The sequence below is a fragment of the Mobula birostris genome, chromosome 7, assembly GCF_030028105.1.
Source record: "Mobula birostris isolate sMobBir1 chromosome 7, sMobBir1.hap1, whole genome shotgun sequence".
NCBI lineage: Eukaryota > Metazoa > Chordata > Chondrichthyes > Myliobatiformes > Myliobatidae > Mobula > Mobula birostris.
The window spans coordinates 116,230,268-116,257,572 of NC_092376.1; the positions used below are offsets into that span (position 1 = coordinate 116,230,268).

The 27,305-nt window shown below is 40.9% G+C and overlaps 1 protein-coding gene across 3 annotated transcripts in view; it reads right to left on the reverse strand.

Annotated features, from left to right (window-relative positions):
• LOC140200797 (lateral signaling target protein 2 homolog) overlaps positions 1-27,305 on the reverse strand; it is a 54,686-nt gene that overhangs the window by 19,415 nt on the left and 7,966 nt on the right. For all 3 annotated transcript variants that reach the window (XM_072264407.1, XM_072264408.1, XM_072264406.1), the window contains exons 2-4: positions 11,237-11,377; positions 1,120-1,257; positions 213-415 (exon numbers count right to left, since the gene is read on the reverse strand). In XM_072264407.1, coding sequence (XP_072120508.1) covers positions 213-415; positions 1,120-1,257; positions 11,237-11,377 — 482 coding nt within the window. The remainder of the gene's footprint in view (positions 1-212; positions 416-1,119; positions 1,258-11,236; positions 11,378-27,305) is intronic.

The window sequence follows — 27,305 nt, forward strand, 5'->3', positions numbered from 1 at the left end:
AAAATAATTGCTACTACAAAGTTACCTCTACCACCCCTGTGATATGTGCAGATTCCTAAAGAATCAGCAACTCAAACCATTATTGTTCATTTTGTCATAAACTGAATCTTCTGGGTGCCGTTGAAATCAAAACTGCAGTTCTCCTAATATTTGAAACTCTGAGCACGTGTGTCATTTATCCTGCTGAGAACAGAAAAGAACTATCCACTTACCTGTACTCAAACTCAGCAAAGAGCCTGTCAAACCGAATGAGAGACGCTTTGATATCATCTGTATAGACCGGGTGATCAGTAAAACACTGTTGCCGGAGAAGTGATCGCACCCTCGCCAGACTGCGAAGCAGGTCCTCCGCCAGAGGGCGCAACAGAAACACCTCAGATTCATTCACCTCAATGAGAGCGCCGGCCACCAAACACTGCAGATTAAAGTGATTTATCCTTTATTGTTCTCCTTTTGCAAACCAATACAAGACCTCCACTCCCTAATGTCAACTTCGTACTCTGAAGTACAAAGGCAAATATATATATAGATTCAGGTAATGGCATTACTATACTCATAGAACAAACACTCTACTGGATTGTGGAATGCAATACGTCAGGATTAACTGGATTGCGTTGCGATTTTTTTTCTGCTTTTGTTTTTGCATTGCCTTTTGGAAGTTCGTGCAGCATTTCACTAAACTTTACCTTTTCAAAAGTAGCAAGGCTTTTACCATTTTAAAACAGAAGAATTTGAAGTGTTTTTTCCCCCTCAAATTCACTGTTTCATAGATAGCATCTAGTAGATAAATGCCAAAACACAAGATTCCCAGCCACACCTTATCTGCATACACTGGTGCATAACCATTGCTTTTAAAACTTAGTTCAGATTCCAAAGAGCTTTCGTGAGTGTAGGTGAACACAATAATCAAACTAGCTATTTCTCCCAAATGAGACTGAGATTTAAATAGCACGTAGTTGTGATAAGCACCCGCCCCCCATGACATCAAAAACTTGTCCACATGGAGAATAAGCAATGTTACAATCAACATCATCTCCTTAGGAAATCAGAAGAATGCCAGGGTAGAAAACCAAACTGCAGCTTTAGGGTGCACAGTTCCTCCCCCTCCTTGAGGCCTACCTCAGCAGCAAACCAGAGCTGTTCTCCCAGCTGATCCTGCAAAACCTCATCGGGGAACTTGACTTGGAACTCTCGATTTGATCGCTCATTGGGGATGCATTCATCCATGATTTGATTAATTATCTGCAGCATATGATCCTGAAATTGAAATGAAAATTGATGTTCATCATCTAGATGTTGGATTACCAATACTAGAATGGGGCGAGTGCTGCTTTCATTTTGGGTAACCCAGGCCCAATCTTCAATGTGTCATCTCACAAAACAACAAAATCCATATTCAGAAAATTGCTCAAAAAATACAATTTGATAATGATACATACATTGCCAATGATACTACAAGAAAATAGGATGGTTAAAACAAAAAGACATGTCATACTCGCCTTTTCTGGACAGGGAAATCTGTATAAAAGTTGAGAAATCATATTGCAGGTGGACAAAACTTTGGTTAAGCCACATTTGGACTATTGTGCACAGTCTGATTACTACATTACAAGAAAGTTATGGCAGTTTTAAAGAGGGTATAGACAAGGTTCACCAGGATGCTGCCTAGACTACAGAGTACTCCCTACAAGATGTCAGACAAACTTGGATCATTTTCACTGGAGTGTCAGATGCTGACAGGCAAACTGATAGAAGAAAATCAAATTATGAGAGGCAAAATCAGAAACAGGTTTAATATCACTACCATCTGTTACGCTAAGTGATACATTGTTTTACAGCAATGGTACATTGCAAAAACAATTTAAAAACCTAAATTATGATGAGATATATAAATTAAATAATTGCGCAAAAAGAGAGCAAAAAAAGAAAAAGTGAGGTAGTGTACATCAGTTCAATAGCCATTCAGAAATCTGATGGCAGTGGAGAAGAAACTGTTCCAAGCACGTGGAAGCTGTGTCTTCAGGCTCCTGTACACCCTCCTTGATGGTAGCAATGAGAAGAGGGCACGTTCTGGGCAACTGGGGTCCTTAATGATGGATGCCACCTTCTAGTGGCATTGTTTTTTGAAGGTGTCCTCAATGCCAGTGCCCATGATGGAGCTGGATGAGCCCGGCAATTTTCTGCAGGTTTTTTTCAACCCTGTGCAGTGGCCCATAAATACCAGACAGCGAATCAACCAGTTAGAAGTTTTCCCCATGATAAATCTGTAAACATTTGCCAGTCTTTGGTGACATATCACGTCTTCTAAAACTCCTAATGAAATATAGCTACTGTTTTGCCTTTTTTGTATTTGCATCAATATGTTGGGCCCAGGCATGGACAGGGAAGATCGTCAAAGCCTTTTGAAGAGTGTTAATGTCAATTACAAGGCAGCATAGTTTAAGGTGAAAGGGGGTAGATTTAAAGGGAGATTAGAGGGAGGTATTTTTTATACATACAGTATACATATATACACACAGAAAATGGTAGATGCCTGGAACACACTGACTGGGGAGGCAGAGGAACAATTAAGGGGTATTTAAACAGCCATAAAAACAGACGGGATGAAAGGATAGACCAAGTTCGGGCAAATGGGATTAGTTTAAATTGCATCATGATTGTCACAGACATCATAGGTTAAAGAGCATGATGTGTATCCTGCAAATAGAAGAAATTAATTTCCCCTTTTAAGACACAAAATAATCTCTTGCATAATGACCTGCCATGACAGATCTCAGGTCAATGTATAAAAATAGCCTCCTATTCTACAGAGAGTGACATACTACATCGTTTTATTATGTAATTTTTTTCCTTACTGATAATTTTGGGCTCATTTTCTCCTCCCCAGACGACTGCGTCACTAGTTTAATACTCTAAATAAGTGCTTTATACCCAAGTGTAGAATGGGTTTGATCAGCAAAGCCAGTTGTCCTCCTTGGGTGGGGATTCCAAGCATAATTTTGGGTATTGCTATGAGCTGTTCTACAGAGCAGATTTTGGAAAGAGAAGTGATAATCTTTGATCTTGGCTGTCATGCAACAAGCAGTGTGTTGATGTTTTCATTATGCATCAAAAGATTTGATCTTGAAGGAACAGAATCGCCACTATTTTCAGAAATATTAGTATCAAAATGGTTAAATACTTAGCAAGAATGAGGAAGATCTACCAGCGGAAGTTATTGTAACCTTGTAAGTTTATCCTTGCTCCTTGGGAAAAAAGAACATTTCAGCAAAAGAATTGTTCACCTCAGTGCTATATATGTAGTTGGTTCAGATTTAATCCAAGTCTTTGTGATTGTTAATGTGGAGTTTTATCTTTCTCTGGTTTCCCTCCACATACCAAAGACAAGTTAATACGACAATTGGCTATTGTAGGTTAACCCCTATTGTAGGCAAGGCCAGTGAATCAAAGGAGAGTTAATAGGTATGTGAGAGAATAAGTTGCAGGCAAGGAGAGAGGAGCATATTACTGCATTGTTATGGAGCTACCATAGACCAAATGGTTCAGTGGCCTCCTCCCTCATGAATAACCAAGTCATGTTAACTGTTAGAAATCACTGCTGTATACAAGAAACGAGGTCTAAACCAAATCAATTTTCTTTCTGAACTTAGACCCCTTATGAAAATTATACCACTCATTTACTGCCAATGTAACACCTGTCTAGTGCTGGTCTTATCTCGTGTGACTGGTGACCGCACTCTTTATCAGAGAATCAAATTACATAGTACTGCATTAGGTGCTGGTAGGCCATCAGAAGCTCGAGGTATCAGAAGGAGACAGTGGATAAAAAACACACTTCTGGAGGCAAGTTTTGTTTATATAAAAAAGCAATATATACAAAATATTTACACGAGTTAAAACAATTCAAAATTCCAACATTCTGTTTAGGTTCCAAATCTCAGATTTCAAACAAAAAAACAAATACCTTTTTAGTTAGAATCAATGAGATTCATTACTCCAATTTCCCTCATTAGATCTAGTGTTAATCCCTATTTAAAGGTTTACAGACTAACCTTTCCTTTTTATTTATCCCTGTCTGTCTGTCTAGGTACCATATCCGATGCAGACCTTGGTGACCATGGTTTTCCATATAGATCTATCGTTCGTTTTTTGGATGACTTCCATTTCCTCGATGTGTAGCCACCTGGCTATGCTTTTGATGTACATAAGCCGAGGTCTTCCTCTAGGTTTGCTCCCCCTCAATCTTTCCAGAGAGTACGAGTTTTTCTAGTTCATCTTTCCGCATGATGTGTCCTAGGAATCTGAGTTGTCTTCCTCTTATTGATGGTATGAGTGATCGAACTGCTTGGGCTCTTCTGAGAACTTCTTCATTTGATGTGTGTGTGGTCCATGGTATGTTTAACATTCTCCTGTAGAACCATAATTCAGCTTCTTCTAGTCTCTTTTCCATTGCTGGAGAAATGGTCCGGCGTTCACTTCCATAAGTCAGGATAGAATAAATGTAGCACTGCGGTATTCTGTTTTCAGTGTACATGCTCATCTTTCTGTCTGTTAATAGGGTCTTCATTTTTTGGAAAGCTTCTTTCGCCATTGCTATTCTGTATTTGATATCTGTGTCGCACCTGCCATTACTTGTTATTAGGCTGCCAAGATATCTGAATTTGTTGACTTGTTTGATGTTTGTATTCCCGATCTTGATCACACATTGTGGGATGTTTGTCTTTCTGGAGATGACCATGCTTTCTGTCTTCTTGGTGTTGATTGAGAGGCCTCTGCGATTACTTTCTGCTGCCACGATAGTGAGTAGTTCTTGAAGTTTTGTTTCTGAGTCAGCTATTAGTACGATGTCATCAGCATATCTGATATTATTTATATTATGGCCTCCAATTGCGAATCCTTTGACGTCTTTGATACTTCTCAAGATATTTTCACTATACAGGTTGAATAAGTCTGATGAAAAGACACAACCTTGCCTGACTCCTCTCATGATATTCACATACTCACTCACTTCTCCTTCTATTTATCCCTAGTTAATTAAAAACTAATTGAGTTCCTATTCTTAAGTATTATGGTTAACTTTGGTTCCAGTTCCAGTCAGTATGTCTACAAATTCAAATATTATAGGTACAGCTCAACTCCTTTCATGACAATTTTCCAGCATCACAACTTTTTAATAAAATAATTCTTGTTCAGTAACTTATCAAAGTGTTTGCAAAAATAATCAGATCCTTCGAATGAAAATAAACTTATACATCCAGTCATATTAAATCCTCTACGTCATTACACATTCCGTTCCCATGCTGGTTCTTCGAACTTGGGCAGCTCGCCATCTTGTTTCTTGGTTCGTTGAATGAAATAATTGATCATCCATGGAAAGTCAACTTAGAAAGTTAAACAAAAACACCTTACTCGTATACACCAGGTTTACAATCTGCAAGTTTGTATACACATTGTCATTTCCAAACGCTCCTCCGTTACACTACTGAACTCATTTCAAGTACAAATTATACACTCAGAACAGTAAAAGTTTAAACTCACCAAATCCCTTGACATGATTTAACAGAACTAATTCTCAGTTACACAGTATAGATCTTGGACATTCGTCTCTGCAGATATTGTCCTGCTATAGCTGCTGCTTGTTATAACTGCAGCTTCAATAGATCTTTTATGGATATCATCTCTCCTCTAGGGGTTCCACCCTGAGGTTTTCAAGTAAGTAGGGTAGAGATACTCATTATTAATTCCACTTTTAACAGTTTATCTCTTTCATTTCTAATAGTTTGCTGTGTTTCTCTCTTGTCCGCGCCAGCCACGCCTCGTTCTTGCATAGCTTCCCCCCACAGGTGGAGCTTTCTAACATTACATCTTTGTGTTTAATTAACCTGGGTTACATCAAGGTTTACTTTTCTATTTTCAAGACTCCAATGCCTAAAGTTTGTACCAGATCTAACCTTAAGCTTTAAAAATCAAAGCAGGATTACTGTAGGAAGGATTGGAAAGCATGAAGGAAGAGTGAGATAGCTTGTGTTTAGGTTTAGGACGGTTTTGCAAATACACTCACAAATGTACCATGGTGAGCATTTCAACAGGCTGCATCACCAACTGGTATGGGGGGGGGGGTCCACTACATAGGATCAAAATAAGCTACAGAGAGTTGTAAACTTAGTCAGCTCCATCATGGGCAATATCCAGGACATCTGCAAGGAGCGATACCTCTAGAAGGCAGGCATTATTAAGGACCCCCATCACCCAGGTCATGCCCTGTTCTCATTGTTACTGTCATTCGGGATTGCCACATCTATTATGATTGCTTTCTTCTGTTCCTTGTCCAGTATTACTATGTCTGGTTGGTTGGTCAGTCTGTATTTGGAAGTCCCACAGGATCTCTGTCATTCTCCATGACCTTCTCAGGTCTTTCCCATTTGGACTTGGGAGTGTCCAATCCATACTCAGTACAGATGTTCCTGTACACAATTCCTGCAGCTTGGTTGTGTTGTTCAGCATATGCTGTCCCTGCCTGCATCTTGCACTCTGCTACTATGGGCTGGATGGTTTCAGCAGATTCCTTGCACAGCCTGCATCTTGGGTCTTGTCTGGTGTGATAGACCCCCTGCTTCTATTGCTCATGTGCTCTGCGCCTGTTCTTGTGCAGCCACGAGCCGACACCCAGAACTTCGGAGGTCAAGACCTGGAACCGTCCGGGCTCCGCGGCGCGGGGGTCTGGGGGTCTGGGGTTCAGGTCCTGATGGTGACGGCCTGGTAAGGATCTTAGGCTGGACCCCTTGCGCTTGTGTTGCATCTGCCCACAAGAACCTCCGGGTGAGAGCGACAAGAACAAGGGTCACGCCGGCTCGGACGTTGCCTGGATTAACAAGGTCCATGGCAATGGTTGGGGAACCGGGACCATTTGGTGAGAAATTGGCCACTGGAACAAACCATAAATGGATGAGACTAGACAACATGGAATCAATGGAATGCTACTTTGACACACTAACTCATGGATTCTTTTTCCATTGTGCATCGCATTGTACTACTGCCACAAAGACAACAAATATCACGATATATGCCGGCGATATCAACCTTGATTCCGAAATGGAAATCAGCTGTCTGGTCATTTCAGGAGGAGAACTAGTTTCTGAGGACTCAGTGAATAGTTATGCTTCACTGAACTATGCTCAGCAGTACATCGCAGTAGTTTAGAAGCTTAACTTAAACGAAGCCATTTAAGATCTGAACAATTTTCAATCAGTTGACTTCTTTCTGTGTAGAAAAACTAAGCTGCCACGTGCCTGTTATGACCCAGGATGCTTCTACTCGTGCCAATATACTACATGGGTTCGCATAGCTGCCAATTTGACAACAGTGGTTGTTGAAAACAATATTTTTATTCTTCAATTATTATAATAAATTAACCAAAATTTTAAATCAATAAAGCAATCAACCAGGAACCTTAAAGAACTACCTTCAACAATTTATCATGCCATGTAACAGTCCCTCAACGTCAGAATGATAAAACAGTCCAGGTTGCATGGCCAGGTTCTAGTGTAGTCATTTAGAACACAGAAATTTACAGCACATTACAGATCCTTCAACCCACCATGTTGTGCAGACCATGTAACCTAGCGCATAGCCATCTATTTTTCTAAGCTCCATGTACCTATCCAAGAGGTTCTTAGAAGAACCTATTGTACCCGCTTCCACCATCGCTGCCGTCAGTGCAGTCCACACACCCACCACTCTCTGTGTGAAAAACTTACCTCTGACATCCCCTCTGTACCTATTTCCAAGTACCTTAAAACTATGCCCCCTTGTCTTAGCCATTTCAGCCCCGGGAAAAAGCCACTGGGCTATCCACGCCATCAATGCCTCTCATCATCTTACACACCTCTATCAGGTCACCTCTCATCCTCCATCGCTCCAAAGGGAAAAGGCCAAGTTCACTCAACCTATTCTTATAAAGTATGCCTTCCAATCCAGGCAACATCCTTGTAAAAACGAAGAAGTCAAAGTACTTCTATAGCAAAGATCACACTTAATAAATATTTGGGAACAAGTTTTAAAAGATGAAGGAAGAACAAACTAATAAAAAAATGTCCTCTGGTGAAGATGTAAAGTGGACAATTTTTAGTCCTAACTCTGATTAAAAAGAGCAGTTAATACCACTGTGATCTTATAATGTAGGTTTCTGTCTGGATTGAGAAATTGGTGGTCTGGATGTTGTATTCAATTATTGGATGAAAACATGAAACAGGAGGAAAATATCATTATGATATGCAGCAAGATGGTCATGCTGCAAATACAATTCCCCACATAAATATTTTTCTGTTGCTAAAGGTTTGTTTGTTGCAACATTTACAAGAGCCACACCGAAACTGATGGATGCATCCAGGAGAAACTGCAAAGCTCCACCAGCATCAAGTTCTAGCGATGGCCTTTCTGATGTATATTATCAAGGATATTAGGACCTTGTGGATTTTATAAAGGGATTTATCATTTGATGCTGAACCAGGAATGGAAAATTTTCATTCACCAATAATGAGCTTGCAGACCAAACAATTCTATGTTTTTTTTGCTCAGTCACTTGTTCATGCTGCGCACTGAAAATTATCATCTATTACGAGAAGTTCATCTGGAAGTTCAGTACAAAATACCAAAGTACAAAAGAAGTGTGCTTGGAAGTGCTGCATTTAATATCCTGCTTCAGAAAAGCTTCTGTGCTGTCGTGATTTATGACTCTCTGACCTGCAGGAACAGATGTCTTGTTGCTGTCTAAATCAGAGATGTTCATTGCCAGAAATCACCTTAACCATGCTGCTCCAAGTTGCAGTAGGATCTCTCAATGGACATGATTACCATGTGTAACAATTTGAATGGAGGTGCGTAGAACATTATCCACCAATATGTTTGGCCACCCATGATTCACAACAGCTTTGACTAACAATAGAAAAGAACATTCAAACATGCTTCTCAAATTTGGCTCCATGCTCCACGGTGGCATGCAAGCTGCTATTTTAAGGCAATACATAATACATCCACACCTGGGCCCACTGCAGACTTGAGTCATCATCTCAATAATGAAGATTTCTCATCACAATGCTCCACCCTGGTCACAAAAGAAAGTTTCCTGCTGGAGTGGAGCTAAACAACAGAACAAATATCTGCCGACTTCACCTCCACTCTAAAACTATCATTCAACTTTAGCCACTGGGCTGCTGTGTGCAAATGACAGTCAGAGAAAATGGAAACAGCAATCACTTGCTTATCTGATTTCCTAAATAGACATTGAACCCATGAACACAACCTCACTTAAAAAAAATTTTTTTTGCATTTTTAAAAATTTAACTATTATATATATATATATACACACACACACATACATACATATATATATACACATATACATATATATATATACACTTACTGCAATGATTTACCTTTTTTTTCTATATCACGTATTGCATTGAACTGCTGCTGCGAAGGTAACAAATTTCATGATATATGCCGGTGATATAAAACCTGATCCGTACAAACCTATTTGCTCACCCCAGGTCCACCCAATTGCCTAAAAGTGCCTGTTTAATGCCGCTTGGATTTCACCAATTCTTCTTGCAGCACATTCCAGATATCAGCTTCTCCGTGAGAGAGACTTCAGATTCCCTTTAAGTCTTCGACCTCCCACTTAAAACCATGCTCATCTTCAACCACCTTCACCAGAGAAAGCAAACCCAGCCTACCCATTCCTTGATATGCGCATGTCCAGAGGTCAAGCTCCAGATCATCACTGAAGCCTGAGTGGGATGTGTCTTGCACCTAATATCTGTGCAAAAAAAACTTCCGCTGCACAAAACCTTAAAGTTAATAAAGACTCTGGAAAATCTAGACCACTTAATCCCACTTTGAATGTTTGACATGGATGGAAAGAATTCACTGATTCAATTTAAAATTGTACGTCATTACCATTTGATGAAGGAGAAACTGTCTAAAATATTCCCTAATGTTGATAGTTGTTGTGATAGATGTAAAACTGAGACAGCTACACTGACACACATGTTTTGGTCTTGTTCCACACTGGAACAGTTCTGGAAGTCAGTTTTTTGGACAGTTTCTAAAGCACTTAAAATTAATTTACAACCTAACAAATTAACTGTGCTTTTTGGAATAATTCCTCAAAATATCCGTGGTATCTCTGTAAACACAAAATAATCTGCAGATGCTGGGGTCAAAGCAACACTCACAACACGCTGGAGGAACTCAGCAGGTCGGGCAGCATCCGTGGAAACAAACAGTCAACGTTTCGGGCCGGAACCCTTCCTTCAGGCAGGACAGTCCCGGCCTGAAACATTGACCGATCTTTTCCACGGATGCTGCCCGACCTGCTGAGTTCCTCCAGCGTGTCGTGGTATCTCTGTGTCTGACCAACATGTCATTGTATTTGTTACATTGATAGCTAGGAGGGCCATTTTGCTGAAGTGGAAGGATACATCAGCTCCCACTTTGTCACAATGGTTATCTCAAGTTATGCTATGTCTTAGTTTGGAGAAAATTAGAAGTCGAACCTTTTAACCTATATTTGATTTTGAGAAAAGTTGGGGTTCATTTGCTCGTATTATCATTTAAGTTAATTGATAGATTTCCTCCATGACCTAATTATAAATTTTTGGTACTTTTTTTTTCTTGCTGGTGGTTTGATGTTTATCTTTAGAAGCTTTTTGTATGACGCATGGCTCCGGGGTTGAACACCTAATGGGGTTTCTTTTTTCCCCCCACTTTTCTTGCTTAGTAGGGTTTTTTAAAATCACCAAAAAATTTTTTTCAATCTTTAAAATAATGTTTTTCTCTTTAGTCATTGTAAAGTGTTGCTTACTTCGATGTACTCATGTTAATTTTGGATAATAATAATAAGATTTGAAAAGAATTCACCATCACGTTCAGTTGTCAGCACAAGCTTTGATCAGGAAGAAGATCAAAATATCAAAGCCAGGACAAAGCTAGGAATCAAAGCTCAGCTTATTCATAGGTCAAATTGTTAGAAAAGCACCGAACACAATTTTCAGTAATACAGATGTAAGCATTTCAATTTTGTGTTACGACGTTGTTTCATAAGATAGCCTGGAAAAACGTAGTTGGATCCAATCCAGAACTAATCAATGAGCTGCTTGTGTACATTCCAACTTCAGACTGCCAATAAAAATTCAATACACATCTGGACCATTATCTTCATGTCCAACTCACTGACCTGTTTGGCCCGGAGATTGTTCAGTTGCAACATGTACTCTTGGGGGTCATTATTCAGTTTCACGTTATTCAGCTCTATCATCACTCGAGTCACTTCCTTATCTGCATAGAAGAATTGAGCCGATGGATGTGGGTCGGATCTCTGTGGAAATAAAACAGAAGTATAAAGACTAGAGATTCTGCAGATGATGGAAATCCAGAGCAACACACAGAAATTACTGGAGGAACTCAGCAGGTCAGGCATCATCTGAGGAAATGAATGAGTCAACATTTCAAGCTGAGTCCCTTCAGGATGGTGGGGGTGAGGGAGAAGTCAGAATAAGGTGAGTGGGGGGGAGGGGAGGGAGGACAAGATGGAATATGTCATATGAAGCCAGATGGGTGGGGGAGGGGCAGTGAAGTAAGAAATTGGGAGGTGATAGATGGAAAAGGTAAATAGGGCTAGAGAAGGAGGAATCTGATAGGAGAGGAAAGTAGATTACGGGAGAAAGGGAAAGAGGGAAGGCGATAGGCTGGTAAAAGGGCAGAGTAGGAAATAGAAGAGGGGAGGGAGAAGGATGTTATGTTTTGTAACTCCAAAATATGAAAGTAATTGAAAGAAAAACAGAGCTGGGAATAACAAATACATTTCTTAGTTTTTAACTTTAGTGAGGCGCACACTTATAATATAGTGGTGTAATGATGTATTCCATTCACATACTTTTATATATAACCTCTAATGAAATACGTAAACAAGTTTAATCAAACATTATATTTACAATATTACTGATATGTTAAATACCCAACACTGCTCCCTGCTTAGACACACACACCCCTCTGTTGAGATGCATATACATATAAACACACAGCATGGTAAATGTTTTAATTGTCCCATTCAGGCCTGAAGATTTAATCACTGTGGAGTATTTCTTACTCTTGCAGGATAATATCTCTCCTGACAAGGAGGAGCAGTCACTCCGCTTGACAGGTGAGATTAGTGGCTGTGAACTCATCTCAGGTCCTAGGGCCTCCTCTGTGGTGGTTGTAGGAGTTGACTCTGGGACTGGAGGAAAAGTTTCTGATAGTTTGCAACATCACACTTCTTCAACAATTGGATCTGCTCCTCTCAAGCAATTGATCTGTTGTCTCCAGGTGACAAGAGATGCAATCTCTACTGTGCAGGAGAGTGGTACAGTTCTATCCTTATCTTTCCAAGTACTACTTTTGCTCATCTCTGCAGTCCCGCGCCAGAACTACTTGTTCAGGAGTGAAACATCGAACCTCCTTCTTTGAGGAGCCCTCCATTTGTCTCAGTGGTTTGTTCTGCATCCTCCTTCTGAGATTGGGCTTGGGGCGATCAAAGCACGAGCATGAGGGATGACCCAGGAACAGCACAGCTGGCGAGTTGTTGGTTGTGGAGATATGCAAGCGGGAAATTGGGGAGCTTCTGATACAGTGATAGTGTAATGTGTTCTGCTGATATTGCTTGCAGTGTGTTCTTTAGTCTCTGAACAAACCTTTCGGCCAAGCCATTTGTAGGTGGGTGGTATAGTGCAGATGTAATGTGTCTCATTCCATTCATTTTCAGGAATGACTGCAATTAACTGTGGCCCATTGTCCCTGTCAAACTGTTCTGGAACACCAGACCTTGAGAAGAGGCTTCTCAACACATCAGGAGTGTGCAAAGCTGTAGAGGACGACATTGGGAACACTTCTGGCTACTTCAAAACTGCATCCACTACTAACAAGACACTTGTGCCCATGAGTGGTCCAGCAAAATCCACATAACTGTTCTCGTAGGGCAATGCGGGCCATTCCCAGGGATGGAGAGGCACTGCTCTCAGCATTGTCTAGACGTGTTGGCATCCCGAGCCATGCATGGCAAGCTGCTCAATCTGCTGATCCATTCCAGGCCACCAGATAAATCGTTGAGCCAATGCTTTCATCTTGACCACACCTAGAGGACCAGCATGTAGCTCCTCCAACACTTTAGCTCTCAGCTTGCACGGTACAACAACTCTCAATCCCCAAACAAAGCAAATTCAGTCGAGAGCAAGTTCATCCCAGCACTGGTTAAAAAATGGGGGAAACTGGAACTTGTGTTGCAAATTCTAGCCATTTTGAGTTGCCATGTAGACCTGAGACAGTGTGGAATATTTTCTTGTTTCCCTTTGGATTACGTCTGCCATGAAAGGGAGATTTACAATTTACATTAGAGAGAATACATCCAGCGGAGTGCCCTCTTGTGAATTTTCCTAGTACTTCCCTTTCCAAGGGTAAGAGAGACAAACCATCAGTATTTCCATGATCAGTCGTCCTCCTGAATTTGATCTTGTAACTGTGGCCCCCAAGAATCAGGGCCCACCTCTACATTCATGCTGCTGCTGGTAAGTGGAACATTCTTCTGTGGATTGAAAATGGACACTAGTGGTTGATCAGTAATGAGGGTAAACATTTCCCCACTCAAGTACAGCTTGAAATATTTTACACCAAAAACAAACAGGCTCAAGGCCTTGCTGTAAATCTGTGCACAATGTTTCTCAGCAGCAGGAAGGGAATGTGATAGTAATTGACAAGTCCTAAAAAGGACTGTAACTGTGACACATCCTTTGGCCTGGGGGAATTTACCACTGCTTGAATTTCTCAGGACATTTGTGTAATGTTTGTGTATCCAATGGTGTGACCCCAGTTAGTGATGCTTGTTTTAAAGAATTCACACTTGTTTCATCATGCTCTGAGCCCAAAACCTTCTAATATTTTTAACACTGTCTTGAAATATTGGAGATGTTCCTCGTCATCCTGATAACAGTGCCTGGGCAGCACTGCATTACCTGGTCCATAGCTTTCGGCCAGAGTACAGGTGCAGAAGCTACTCCAAAAATAAGCATACTATAATGATAAAGCCCTTTGTGAGTTTTTTTTTTGCAAAAAAACACTTTGGACTCTTCTTCCATCTTCATCTGTAGATAAGCCTCAGCCAGGTTCATTTTGCTTAAGTGCTTTCCTCTACAAAGGCCTGCAAAGATATCCTCTATTCTGGGCAGAGTGCATTGATCTACTTTCAGTTCTTGGTTGGTGGTGCCCTCAAAATCACCACAGGTCCTGGCAGACTCAAACTTCTTGGCTACCGGGACCACTGATGTGCACATAATTGTTGGCCCAGATCAGAGCCGGGTAGCACCTAATTAATTAGCTTGTTTATTTTGGCTTTTTTCTTAAAGATGTACTGGGTGCATTCCGGCTACCGCTGCACCGCTGCATTCTTCATGGCCCAGAGGTTGAGGGCCTCTGATCTAGCTCACTGGTATAAGGGACCAGATGGGCTTTGTAAAACTTGGGTGTGGAAATTTCATTTAACACTATTTTACCACTGATATGTTTGAATTTTCCAATGCCAACCTTGAACACTGATATGGAATCATCCAGTACATTTCTAAATTCACTTTCAGTTGATTCTGTTGTTGGGCATGTGATATACAAGTTGTACATGGATCTCCATTCACGTAGTTGGATCAGACAATCATAACCCCACAATGCTGGTCCTCCTGTTTGTACCACATAAAAGCCCAATGTGGCTTGTTGGATGTTGTATTTCACTGTTACGAATGACATCCCCACAGGAGTCATCTTTTCTCCAGTACAAGTTCTTAGCTGGATATCCATAGGCTTCAGTTCAGAAATTTTAACAAGCCATTCAAACTCATTTTGTGAAAATACTGTAACATCCAAGACAGTGTCCAATTCCATTTTAATTAATTTGCAGTTCACTTCTGGTGTAAGCCATATTGCTAGTCTCCTGTTAGTTATCACATGGTAAATCTCAAGGCTACTCAGTCCCGTGTCACTCATTATCAGATTTTTCATCAACAGCAGGCAGATGAGTACTCTTTTTGATACTGCAACCTAATTTTTTAAGTTTTCTCTTCCCTGTACAGTCCATTTATTTTTGTCTGCCCGGCATGCTCTTTGTGTGTGTTCTACGTTGTTGCATTTTCTGCAAGTTCCACCTTTAAACCAGTATTTCTTTGGTGTATGTGAGCCCCTGCCTCAACTGTAGCATGATTTGTTTGCCCAGGCTGTTTTCTGTTTAGATATTACAATTTTGTTCATGGCCACTTTCCCTCTTGACTGCAACTCAATTGCATCTCTATCTGGGGTTTCCATGGATACAGTAATTTCAACTGTTCTTTTAAATACAACCTGTGCTTCAATTATTTTTGAATGCTTTTTTGAAGATTCCACAAACTAAATGATCTCTCTCAGACATTCCTCTGATTCCACTTATGAAACCTGAAGTGTTCGGCAATCAACAATGGTTTCAGTTCTAAATGTTCCAGCAATACTTTCACGATATCAACAAAGTTCATTTTATCTGGTTTGGTTGGAGCTTTACTCCTAGGCAACCAGTACAGGTTTTCTCCGCCGTCGGAAGGTAGAGCATTCCTATGAAATGGTTCGTAAGCCGGAATGTCGTAAAGTGAAGCAGCAATTACCATTTATTTATATGGGAAAATTTTGTGAGCGTTCACAGACCCAAAAATAACCTACCAAATCATGCCAAATAACACTTAAAACCTAAAATATCAGTAACATACAGTAAAAGCAGGAATGATGTGATAAATACACAGCCTAAATAAAGTAGAAATACTTTTCCACAATCATTGCCAGCACTGTTGTCTGTAGCGAAAATCTCACGCAAGCGCTCTCAGCAGAAAATCTCACGCAAGTGCTGTTGGCAAAAACACGCTCTCCAGTAACCTTTAAGCTATGAAGCTGCCAAATCATACCAAATAACACATAAAAATACACAGCCAACATAAAGTAGAAATAATGTATGTACAGTGTACAAAGTAGTATCACTTACTGGAATTGGGAAGACAGCTTGCCGAGCAAACAGATGATGGTGTGTTAGACTGAGTTGTCGGAGTTTGGGTGGTGCAGTGGCTCCCACCCTCTGTGCCGCCGACCGATACCGATCCGCGAAGCATGCAGGGGTACAGCGGTAGCCTGGAGGCACACAGCACATCTTTAAGAAAAAAGCCGAAATAAACATGCTAATTAATTAGGTGCTGTCTGGTACGTAAGTGTAGGCCCAGATCAGAGGTGATGCAATTGGCAATCGCCTCTGATCTGGGCTGACAATTACGTGCTGGGCGGCACCTAATTAATTAGCATGTTTATTTCAGCTTTTTTCTTAAAGATGTGCTGTGTGCCTCCTGGCTACCATTTCATTCTCCACGAATTGGTATCTGTCCGCAGCCTGGGGCTTGGGGTGGTGGGACACTGAGGTGTCGTCTGTTTCCATTAGGGCAGCGAGGTCATCTTCTATGACTGCCCGCCTTGATGTCGAAAGTCGAGGTTCGTCGTCTGCTGTGGCTGATGTGGACGGCTTGCTTGACTGCTGAGCCTCGTGCATTTTTAGATCATACAGTTCTTTGTAAGCACTCAAACCATCCTGCAAATATGCCCTAAACTGATGTACCCTTTCAAAATTAAAGTCGTACTTTATCATTACTCATTCGATTTTGATTGCTATCCTTTCCTCTTCCAATTGCATCAGCTCTTCATCTATCAAAACCTCTTCAACATCATCTTCATCAACTTCCACAAGCCAAACTCTTTGTCCTTACTTCGTTCACCACGATTGAAATGCTTAATTATGTCTAGTTTTACACTAAGTGTAACACCCTTACGAGCTCTTTTAGGCTTTTCTGATACCTTAGAACTCATCGTGCTAACGGCTGCTCACAGGCACGTGTTTAAGCAATGCCAGCGAGAATGCAGTTCCAAATCCGGGGGAAGAGAGCGGCTGCCCGGGGAGCGCGCTGATCTTTTATTGCGTGCTGATTTTTTTTCGCGCGTTGATTTTTTCGCACGCTGCCTTTCTTCGTAACAGTGAAAACACCTTCTGTTAGCAAAAACAGGTAACTAATGTTGGTCTTTCATAATAGTGAGGTTTCATAAAGCGAATGTTCGAAAAGTGGGGGGCACCTGTATGCCTAATGCTGTCAGCAAAACTGGTACTTGTTTTTCATTGGCTATTTCATTTACTTTAAAATACTGCTTAATTCACTCAATATACAGTATCCATTTATCTCTCATGCAATTGAACACATCTATCTTTCTGATATAGCGAGCCACTTCTGCTTTTTCAAAAATTTATGATTATTATCACCTGGTACTCATGGTTTATGAACCTGTGAATTTTGACATTTTCTGCATTTTTTTAAAAAAAACCTTGATCAACTCTCTTTTGTGAAGATAAAAGAACACACTGCACTTTAAAAAACTCAAACATCTCGCTTTACTCCAACAGTTACGTAGCCACCTCGGGTTTGTTTAAAACTTCCTCATCACCACTGTTTTGTAACTTCAAAACAAAATTAATTGAAAGGAAAACATGGAGCTGGGAATAACACGTACACTTCTTAGTTCCCCTCTCTAAATATGATCAAACAAAACAGCCATATAAGTAGTACAACTTTAGTGAAGCTTTTTAAAGCATTAGTTTACAGTAATCTGAGCATATTATTCTGCAGCATTCCACTGCCGCTAGTTAATATGCCAACTAATTTTACAGCAATGCCATTACTCTGATTTACGGCAATAGAATGAATTGACTGTCAGAGGTTGAAACAGTAATAGAAAAGATTGAAAGTATTACCAGCTTGCAATGTCTAAACCTCACCATGAACTTAAAACTGAACAAGGAAGCATGGGAATCCTGGTTGTTCGTCCATCGTCGTCGTCAATGAAGACCTCTACACAATTGATGGTGTCGAGACTAGGGCATGATTTGGATTTAAGTGAGGGAGAGTTGCGCAGCTTCAGCCTCACTGTCTCTTCCCAATTCCCATCTGGATCCAGTGAAGACAGAGTCGAGTTGGCCAAAGATGGGACTAGGCACAGTGGACAACCAGGATGTCTTCTATGTCTTGTTGTGCTCTACACATTCCACGACGCTTGCAGAGACCACGTTCATAACCGTTGAATCTTCCATTGGTCTCGTCTGCTCAATCCACCAGAGTCTGTCTTCATGTGCTGGGATAGACATTTCCCAATCTCACTGAGGGTTTGAGACCCATCGGCTACCCTCACCTGGTTTAGCCGGCTTGTCGAAGCCGTTGCCTAGGGTGTGGCTGCTGTCGCATGCAAACAGCTACGGGGAGCCACAGGTGAGAGCTGAGTGACAGGTGGGGACCAAAGGTGGACTAACCGCCTTGAAAAGGTCGCGACATGTTCCCCCACCAAAGGTGCTACCCCTCCCTGACACCCCATACACCCTAGTCCTAATCCACTCTAATAACCATGCCCGGATCTTTATACCAAGAAATCAGGGTCACGTGAACATTCATAAAAACAAGTAGACCACTTGGCCCTTCAAATCTGCTCCACTACTTAATATATTCATGCCTGACACAATCACAATCTGAACTTTACATGCTCTATTACCACCAATAGATTTTCATCCCCTTTTATTTCCACTTTCAAATTACTCAAAGACACTGCTTCTTCTGCTTTTAAGGAAGATAATTCTAAAAACTTATGACCCTTGGAAAAAATATCATCTAATCTGTTATTTTAAATAGTGACACTTAATTCTAGATTCTCCAACTGGATAAAAACATCCTAACATACAGTCCCTCCCAGACGACCTTGTATGTTTTGAAAAGTCCTTGTCCAATCTAGTACGAGCAGAGAAAACCCTCTCCAAAGTGTTTACAAAACTATTTTCTTTTCACATTTTTCTGGATTCTGGTTGTGTTTTTTTTGCTGTTTGTGAGCAGTTGGATTGGAGTGATCGGTGCGGACTGGGGTGCTTCAGCGGAGAGCGGCTCTGCGGCCTTCTGTTAGCTAGTGGCACTAAACTGAAATGAACTAAACTAACCGGAATACTCCTGGTTTGAAGATGATATTCCATGTGTTGTTCACTCGCTTTTTACTGCTTGCACCATTTGTTCTTTTTTCCATGTGCTGGGTGGCCAATGTTTTTCTAGGAACGGGTTCCACAGTGTTTCTTTGTTTCGTGGCTGCCTGTGGGAGGACGAACCTCAGAGTTGTATTCTGTATACATACTTTAATAATAAATGTACTTTGAACTTTAAACATCATACTTCAGATGCCATCTCATCAATGCTTTGTATGCATGAAGCACAATTTCCCTACTTCTGCACTTAATTGTCCTTGCAATTAGCATTGACATTTTGTTAGCTCCAATTACTCACCGTCCATTATACAAACATTTTGCAAATCATAACTCAAACACCCAGATTCTTCTAAATCTCAGACCTCTGTAGTCTTTCACTCTTCAGGTAACAAGTCTTGTTATAAACAAAATAATACATTACATCATTTCTTCCTATTTTCTATATGCTCCAGCCCTAATATGTATCCAGTCACAAATATGTCATTAAAACTGCACGCTACTGTGCAGAAACAACTCTGCAGCTTGTGACACCTAGAAATCACAAGCTTCCATCCCTCTAAACAACTTCTTATCAGTAGCCACTCCAACTTTGGCAGCTATGCCTTCAATTCCCAAGGTTCTAAGCTCTGGAATCCTTATTCCAAGTTTCTCAATCTTCCTTCTCCCATAAAGTTCTCCTAATAGCTTTTTCTTTTACCAACCTTTTAATTAACCACCCCAACATGTTCAGTGGCTTGCTGATAGCATTCCTTCAGAGTGCCTCAAGATGTTTTATTTTGCTACAGTAGAGAGAATTCAGAAATTGAAACTTGTTGAGTAGAAAGGAATTTTCATTCTTTGCAGACATGGTTTAATTGGAATTGGAAAATTGTGGCATACAAGAAGATACAGTGAAACAGTTATTTTCATGCTCTCTATGTAGATAATTTCAAAACACAAGCATGTTGAGGTGGTACAAGGTGAAAAGCAATAATACAATACAGAATATAGTGTACAGTTACAATTACAGAGTAGGTGTTGTGCACATAGACAAAGGTGAAAGGGCCTTGACAAGGTATGTTTTGAGGTTACAAGTTTATCGTTCATGTAGGAATCCATTTAAGGGTCTTATAGCAGGTTAGAAGGCTTCCTTGAGCATAGTAGTACATGCTTTAGTTTTTAAATTCTTCTGCCCGGTGGGATGGAGGGAATGCCCAGGGTAGTAGGTCCTTGATTGTATTGGCTGCTTTTCAGAGGTAGTGAGAAGTGTAGATGGGGTTCATGGCTGGGAGGGTGGTTTTCATGATGGACTGAGCTGTGTCCACAACTCTCTGCAATTTCTTGTGATCTTCAACAAAAGTGGCCATATCAAACTCTAATGCTTTCTGTGGTGTATTATTTTAAACTTGCAAGGCCACGGTGACATCCTTAGCCTTGAGGAAAGGGACATCTACGTGTTTGGACCAGAACAAGCTATTGGTGATATTTACACCTTAGAACTTGAAAATCTCAGCTATTTCTATCTCAGCACTACTAATATATACATATGCTGCACCCACTTGTTGAAGCCAATGACCAGTTCTTTTGTTTTGCTGACATTGAGGGAGAGGTTAGTATTTAGCTTGCTTTCTATAATACATTAGAAGATCTTGAATATATTTGCAATTTATCAAAACAGCTTATTCCCCCCCACCTCCCGATTGTTTTAGAATGAAATTCTGACATGGTTTCATATAATGAACATTTAAAAGCTCTAGTGACATTGAGAAATAGAGAACACCATTATAAAGTTGTATTTTTTTTTAAACTACTACATACAAAAGCAGCATTAAAGCATGCTTATAATAAATCAGCTTGCTTGTTTCAAGAGTGTCTTGGAAATGTTGCTCAATTTCAATCTGAAACTAATTGCACAAAGGGGGCATGCACATTTTACATGGTTCTGACCTTCTCGCCAACATAAATGGTTGCCTTTAGGAAATGCAGGTACAAGTCAATACCATTAATGTACCAAGTTCTCAAAGCAAAACTGATTAATAATAGTGGAGTAGATTAAATGCAGAATTTGAGAAAAATCTCCCCAAGTGTTGAATACAGAATTAAAATAGGCAATAACAATTGAAAACTGTTCAAGCATCTGGAGGGGGAAGATAGAATGACACTGAGTATTTAGGGGCTGGGGGGGGGGGGGGAGGATGAGGATGCATCTCTTAGCAGCTCATTAACCGAGACCTCAGCAAGTTTGTAGTCCACTGTTGATTTCATTAGTGTTCAGTGGTTGCGCGCACTGACTAAAATTTATTTGGATGTACACGCAAAATCATATTGCTGGCATTTAAATAGTTCCATTTGCTTTGCATGCAACTTTCTGATCCAGGCAAATTCTTGCCTTCACATAAATTCTCTCCAGTAGTGATCTCACTGCTAACTTTTACATCTTTACCCACCTTCCCTACTCAAGACCAGCCCTTTCTCATCTCCATTATACTAACAACCCCAGCATCTGCACAGAGCTCTGAAGTTTTGAGTGGGAGAAATTATCCTTATCAACATCCAGTCTGTTACTGTGCTACCACTCTCACTTCCTCCTGGTACAACGGTAAGATCTTCCTTGTCAGGTCATCCTCCACACCTTCAATCTGAAGTCATCACAGAGTGGCAAAACTTTGCAATTCTTTACCTGGAAAGGTTAGATCATTGAGGGCTTTTAAAAAAAAAAAAATTTTTTTTCTTTTTTTTTGAAAGACTGGAGAATTGAAGGCTATGGGAACTAAAACAGAGAAGTGAAGAGCCAAGGTTGAAATTGCAGGGAAGGTTCAAAGGGCTGAGTAGACTTCTGCTTTTATGCTCAGTTGCATTACTTGAGCGATTCCCAGTTACTCTTCCACATGAGAACAAGAGCAAAGAAGAGCAGATTTGATCCTTTGAGTTATGCTTTGCCATTCCACAAGAGCAGGGCTGATCTATTGCAACATAATTTTCTTCCATTATTCCTCATACCCACTAATTAATTAATTATCCTTTGACTGAATTCTATCTCTGAGCCCTTGGCAAAAATTTCCAAAAGATTTGCTACCTTTTGAAGTAATTTCTCTTCTCAGCCCTAAACGGTCTACCATTGAAACCAAGACTCCTATCTCAAGGTTCCTTAGCCAGGGAAACATTCACCTCCCCCCCAACCCCTCCACACCCACCCATTCCACATACAGCCAGTGAACTTTGTAAGAATTTAAACTTCAATTCCCCCAATAAAGCAGGTGGCAAGTATTTAACTCATTTGTTTCCGCTGTTGCTGAGAAAGGAAGTGATGTTCAATGTTCTAAAATACTTGTCAGCTCTTACTTCCCTTTCAAGGCAAGTGCAGACCACTGAGGCAATTGCTTCCATTTTATCAAGAAGTGGATAAAGATGAATAACATTCATCACATCTGCTACTGAAGTGAAGTAACCACTGTTTGTGTTTGTGCCAGATGAGATGGAAATTGTAGAGTCCTAGATGAAATACATTTGGGTGAAAACATACAACTCTAAAAGGAACATCGATTCTTTTTATAAATAGACTTTATGCCCAAAATGATTCCTAAGGTCGTCATAGCTGGGGGTAACAGTGGGGATAGGCTCCCACTACGTATAAAGTGCTCCAAATGGCGATCCACTCTGGCAATCAAATCCAATTCTTGGCCTTCATGTGCAGTTTAGCTAGTAGGCCCGGTGGAACTGTTTCTACTGACAAGAGAAGGGGCAAAGGCGGACCACTGGCACCTCAAAACCAGTTGCTTTGGGCAGGTGGGGCTCGTTGGCCTTGGACGGCAGCCCGGTTGGGAGAAGGAAATCTCTGATTTTAAACCTCTGCTGCCCTGCAAAACATACCCACCCAGGGGAAAGGCTTTGGGAGTAAACCCTGAGGAAAAATTCTGAGGGGTCTCTAAGGTAGTTTGATGTTGTTTGCAACCTCTGTGATGACACTGGTGCCAAGCTGTATCAGCACATGCCCTTCCCTTGGACTACATCACAGACATCCCACCCTGCAAAAGCTCATTTCAGAGAGGTAGCACCATCAATTTGCGGGAGACTTCCAGAACTTCCGGGAGAGGTGGGATGTCTGACATCAGTGACGTGGAGAGGGGGAACTCACTGCATGGGCAACAGCCAGTTCTTCAAATCTTCCCACCCAGGCTTGCCCCCTGGAGAGGACACAGTCCACCAGAGGCGCAAACCCACATTCCCCTGGGATCAACGATGGCTTACTATGCCCAAAAAGTATTTTGTAGGAGGTCAAGCATCAAAATGAATTTGGACCCATAATTTTATTGTAATGAACACAATGGTTAAATCAGCCTGGTGTATACAACTGCCACATCTCAGGAGCAGCAGTGCCAAATTTAATTGTCTGTGTGTCGAGAAAGACTTGAAGCACACACATATAGTTCAATTTTCGTTTGCAAGTGAAAGAGGAGCTGGTTTGTGATGGAAGTGGTCAAAATAATCACAAAAAACATCACAAACTATTTACACAACTCATTAAAAACACATTTTTGTAAAATATTAAACTAATTCAAAGGAAGTCAAAGGAGTCTGAAATGGGTAATTGATTATTTAAATGATCGAGAATTGTTAACCAACATTTACAATATTACTCAAACACTACTGAAGCATTAAATACACAACTCCCCTCCCTGCTTAGCTATAGACTCCAATTCAATACTCAACTTTATACACAGTAGACTACACAACAAGTAAATTTATCCCATTTAAGCTTAAAGATTAAATCACTGTGGAGGCTTTCTTCCTCTTGTGGGATAATATCTTTTCTGACAAGAGAGATCACTCTGTTTGGTAGGTGAGGCTTGTCGCTGTGAAAACAATCTCAGGTTTGTGCATCTCGATCTTGGGAAGGTGCATTTAGTTTACTGGAGTATTCCCTTATTAATCCGTCTATTGCTCCCTTTACGATCTGATCTCTCCTCCTGGTTTCCTCATCCACAATATCATCTGATGAATCCTGTTTTCATATCTCCATTGACTCCTTTCTTTTTAATCATCTATTCATCCAGTTAGGCAATGGTCTTTGCATCTACTTTTACAAACAGCCTTTTTGTCTCCCACTTGAAGATCATGCAATAACCTTAATGCACACAAAGCAGACTCTGATTCTTTATACTCACAAAAGCCAAATACTTGCAACTTTTTCTGAAGCTCCTTGAACTCCCTCAGCTTAAAACCAAGCCACATTTTGCAAGTAACTGCCTGATTAACATATCAGAGGCTTTCTCAGGTATGGCCACATTAGTGGGATTGTATTACAGACCACCCAATAATCAACAAGACTTGGAAGAGCAAATCTGCAGAGAGATAGCAGGCAACTGCAGGAAACATAAAGTTGTGGTGGTAGGGGATTTTAATTTTCCATACATTCATTGGGACTCCCATACTGTTAGGGGTATAGATGGTTTAGAGTTTGTAAAATGTGTTCAGGAAAGTTTTCTAAATCAATATATAGAGGGACCAACTAGAGGGGATGCAATATTGGATCTCCTGTTAGGAAATGAGTTAGGACAAGTGATGGAAGTCTGTGTAGGGGAGCACTTTAGTTCCAGTGATCATAACATCATTAGTTTCAATTTGATCATGGACAAGCATAGATCTGGTCCTAGGGTTGAGGTTCTGAACTGGAAGAAGGCCAAATTTGAAGAAATGAGAAAGGATCTAAAAAGCGTGGATTGGGATAGGTTGTTCTCTGGCAAAGATGTGCTTGGTAGGTGGGAAGCCTTCAAAGGAGAAATTTTGAGAGTGCAGAGTTTGTATGTTCCTGTCAGGATTAAAGGTAAATTGAATAGGAATAAGGAACCTTGGTTCTCAAGGGATATTGCAACTCTGATAAAGAAGAAGAGGGAGTTGTATGAAATGTATAGGAAACAGGGAGTAAATCAGGTGCTTGAGGAGTATAAGAAGTGCAAGAAAGTACTTAAGAAAGTAACCAGGAGGGCTAAAAGAAGACATGAGGTTGCCTTGGCAGTCAAAGTGAAGGATAATCCAAAGAGCTTTTACAGGTATATTAAGAGCAAAAGGATTGTAAGGGATAAAATTGGTCCCCTTGAAGATCAGAGTGGTCGGCTATGTGCGGAACCAAAGGAAATGGGGGAGATCTTAAATAGGTTTTTTGTATCTGTATTTACTAAGGAAACTGGCATGAAGTCTATGGAATTGAGGGAATCAAGTAGTGAGATCATGGAAACTGTACAGATTGAAAAGGAGGAGGTACTTGCTGTCTTGAGGAAAATTAAAGTGGATAAATCCCCGGGACCTGACAGAGTGTTCCCTCGGACCTTGAAGGAGACTAGTGTTGAAATTGCAGGGGCCCTGGCAGAAATATTTAAAATGTCGCTGTTTACGGGTGAGGTGCCGGAGGATTGGAGAGTGGCTTATGTTGTTCCGTTGTTTAAAAAAGGATCGAAAAGTAATCCGGGAAATTATAGGCCGGTGAGTTTAATGTCGGTAGTAGGTAAGTTATTGGAGGGAGTACTAAGAGACAGAATCTGCAAGCATTTGGATAGACAGGGACTTATTAGGGAGAGTCAACATGGCTTTGTGCGTGGTAGGTCATGTTTGACCAATCTATTGGAGTTTTTCGAGGAGGTTACCAGGAAAGTGGATAAAGGGAAGGCAGTGGATATTGTCTACATGGATTTCAGTAAGGCCTTTGACAAGGTCCCGCATGGGAGGTTAGTTAGGAAAATTCAGTCGCTAGGTGTACATGGAGAGGTGGTAAATTGGATTAGACATTGGCTCAATGGTAGAAGCCAAAGAGTGGTGGTAGAGAATTGCTTCTCAGAGTGGAGGCTTGTGACTAGTGGTGTGCCACATGGATCAGTGCTGAGTCCATTGTTATTTGTCATCTATATCAATGATCTGGATGATAATGTGGTAAATTGGATCAGCAAATTTGCTGATGATACAAAGATTGGAGGTGTAGTAGACAGTGAGGAAGGTTTTCAGAGCCTGCAGAGGGACTTGGACCAGCTGGAAAAATGGGCTGAAAAATGGCAGATGGAGTTTAATACAGACAAGTGTGAGGTATTGCACGTTGGAAGGACAAACCAAGGTAGAACATACAGGGTTAATGGTAAGGCACTGAGGAGTGCAGTAGAACAGAGGGATCTGGGAATACAGATACAAAATTCCCTAAAAGTGGCGTCACAGGTAGATAGGGTCGTAAAGAGAGCTTTTGGTACATTGGCCTTTATTAATCAAAGTATTGAGTATAAGAGCTGGAATATTATGATGTGGTTGTATAAGGCATTGGTGAGGCCAAATCTGGAGTATTGTGTTTAGTTTTGGTCACCAAATTACAGGAAGAATATAAATAAGGTTGAAAGAGTGCAGAGAAGGTTTACAAGGATGTTGCCGGGACCTGAGAAACTCAGTTACAGAGAAAGGTTGAACAGGTTAGGACTTTATTCCCTGGAGCGTAGAAGAATGAGGGGAGATTTGATAGAGGTATATTAAATTATGATGGGTAGAGATAGAGTGAATGCAAGCAGGCTTTTTCCACTGAGGTAAGGGGAGAAAAAAACAGAGGACATGGGTTAAGGGTGAGGGGGGAAAAGTTTAAAGGGAACATTAGGGGGGGCTTCTTCACACAGAGAGTGGTGGGAGTATGGAATGAGCTGCCAGATGAGATGGTAAATGCGGGTTCTTTTTTAACATTTAAGAATAAATTGGACAGATACATGGATGGGAGGTGTATGGAGGGATATGGTCCGTGTGCAGGTCAGTGGGACTAGGCAGAAAATGGTTCGGCACAGCCAAGAAGGGCCAGAAGGCCTGTTTCTGTGCTGCCGTTTCTATGGTATGGTTTCTATGTAACCTACAAAAACTGTTGTAGTCAGACCACTGCTTTCTTCACTTTCATGGTTCCTTTGAGCAGCATCGTTTGTCATTGGTCCAATATGCTTTCTGACCAGAGGCAAAGAGGTTTGCACCAACACCTGTTTGTCACCTGCTGAGGAAGAGTTTATGGCATATAGCATAGAGACAGTTTTGGCATCATCTGGTACCTTCCTTAATTCACTTTCAGGTGGCTTCATTGCAAGGGATGCAGCATGTAAATTGTGAATAGATCTCTGATCCAGTTGTGATTGTATCAGCCAATCATGCACCCCCAATACTGATCCTCCTGTTCTTA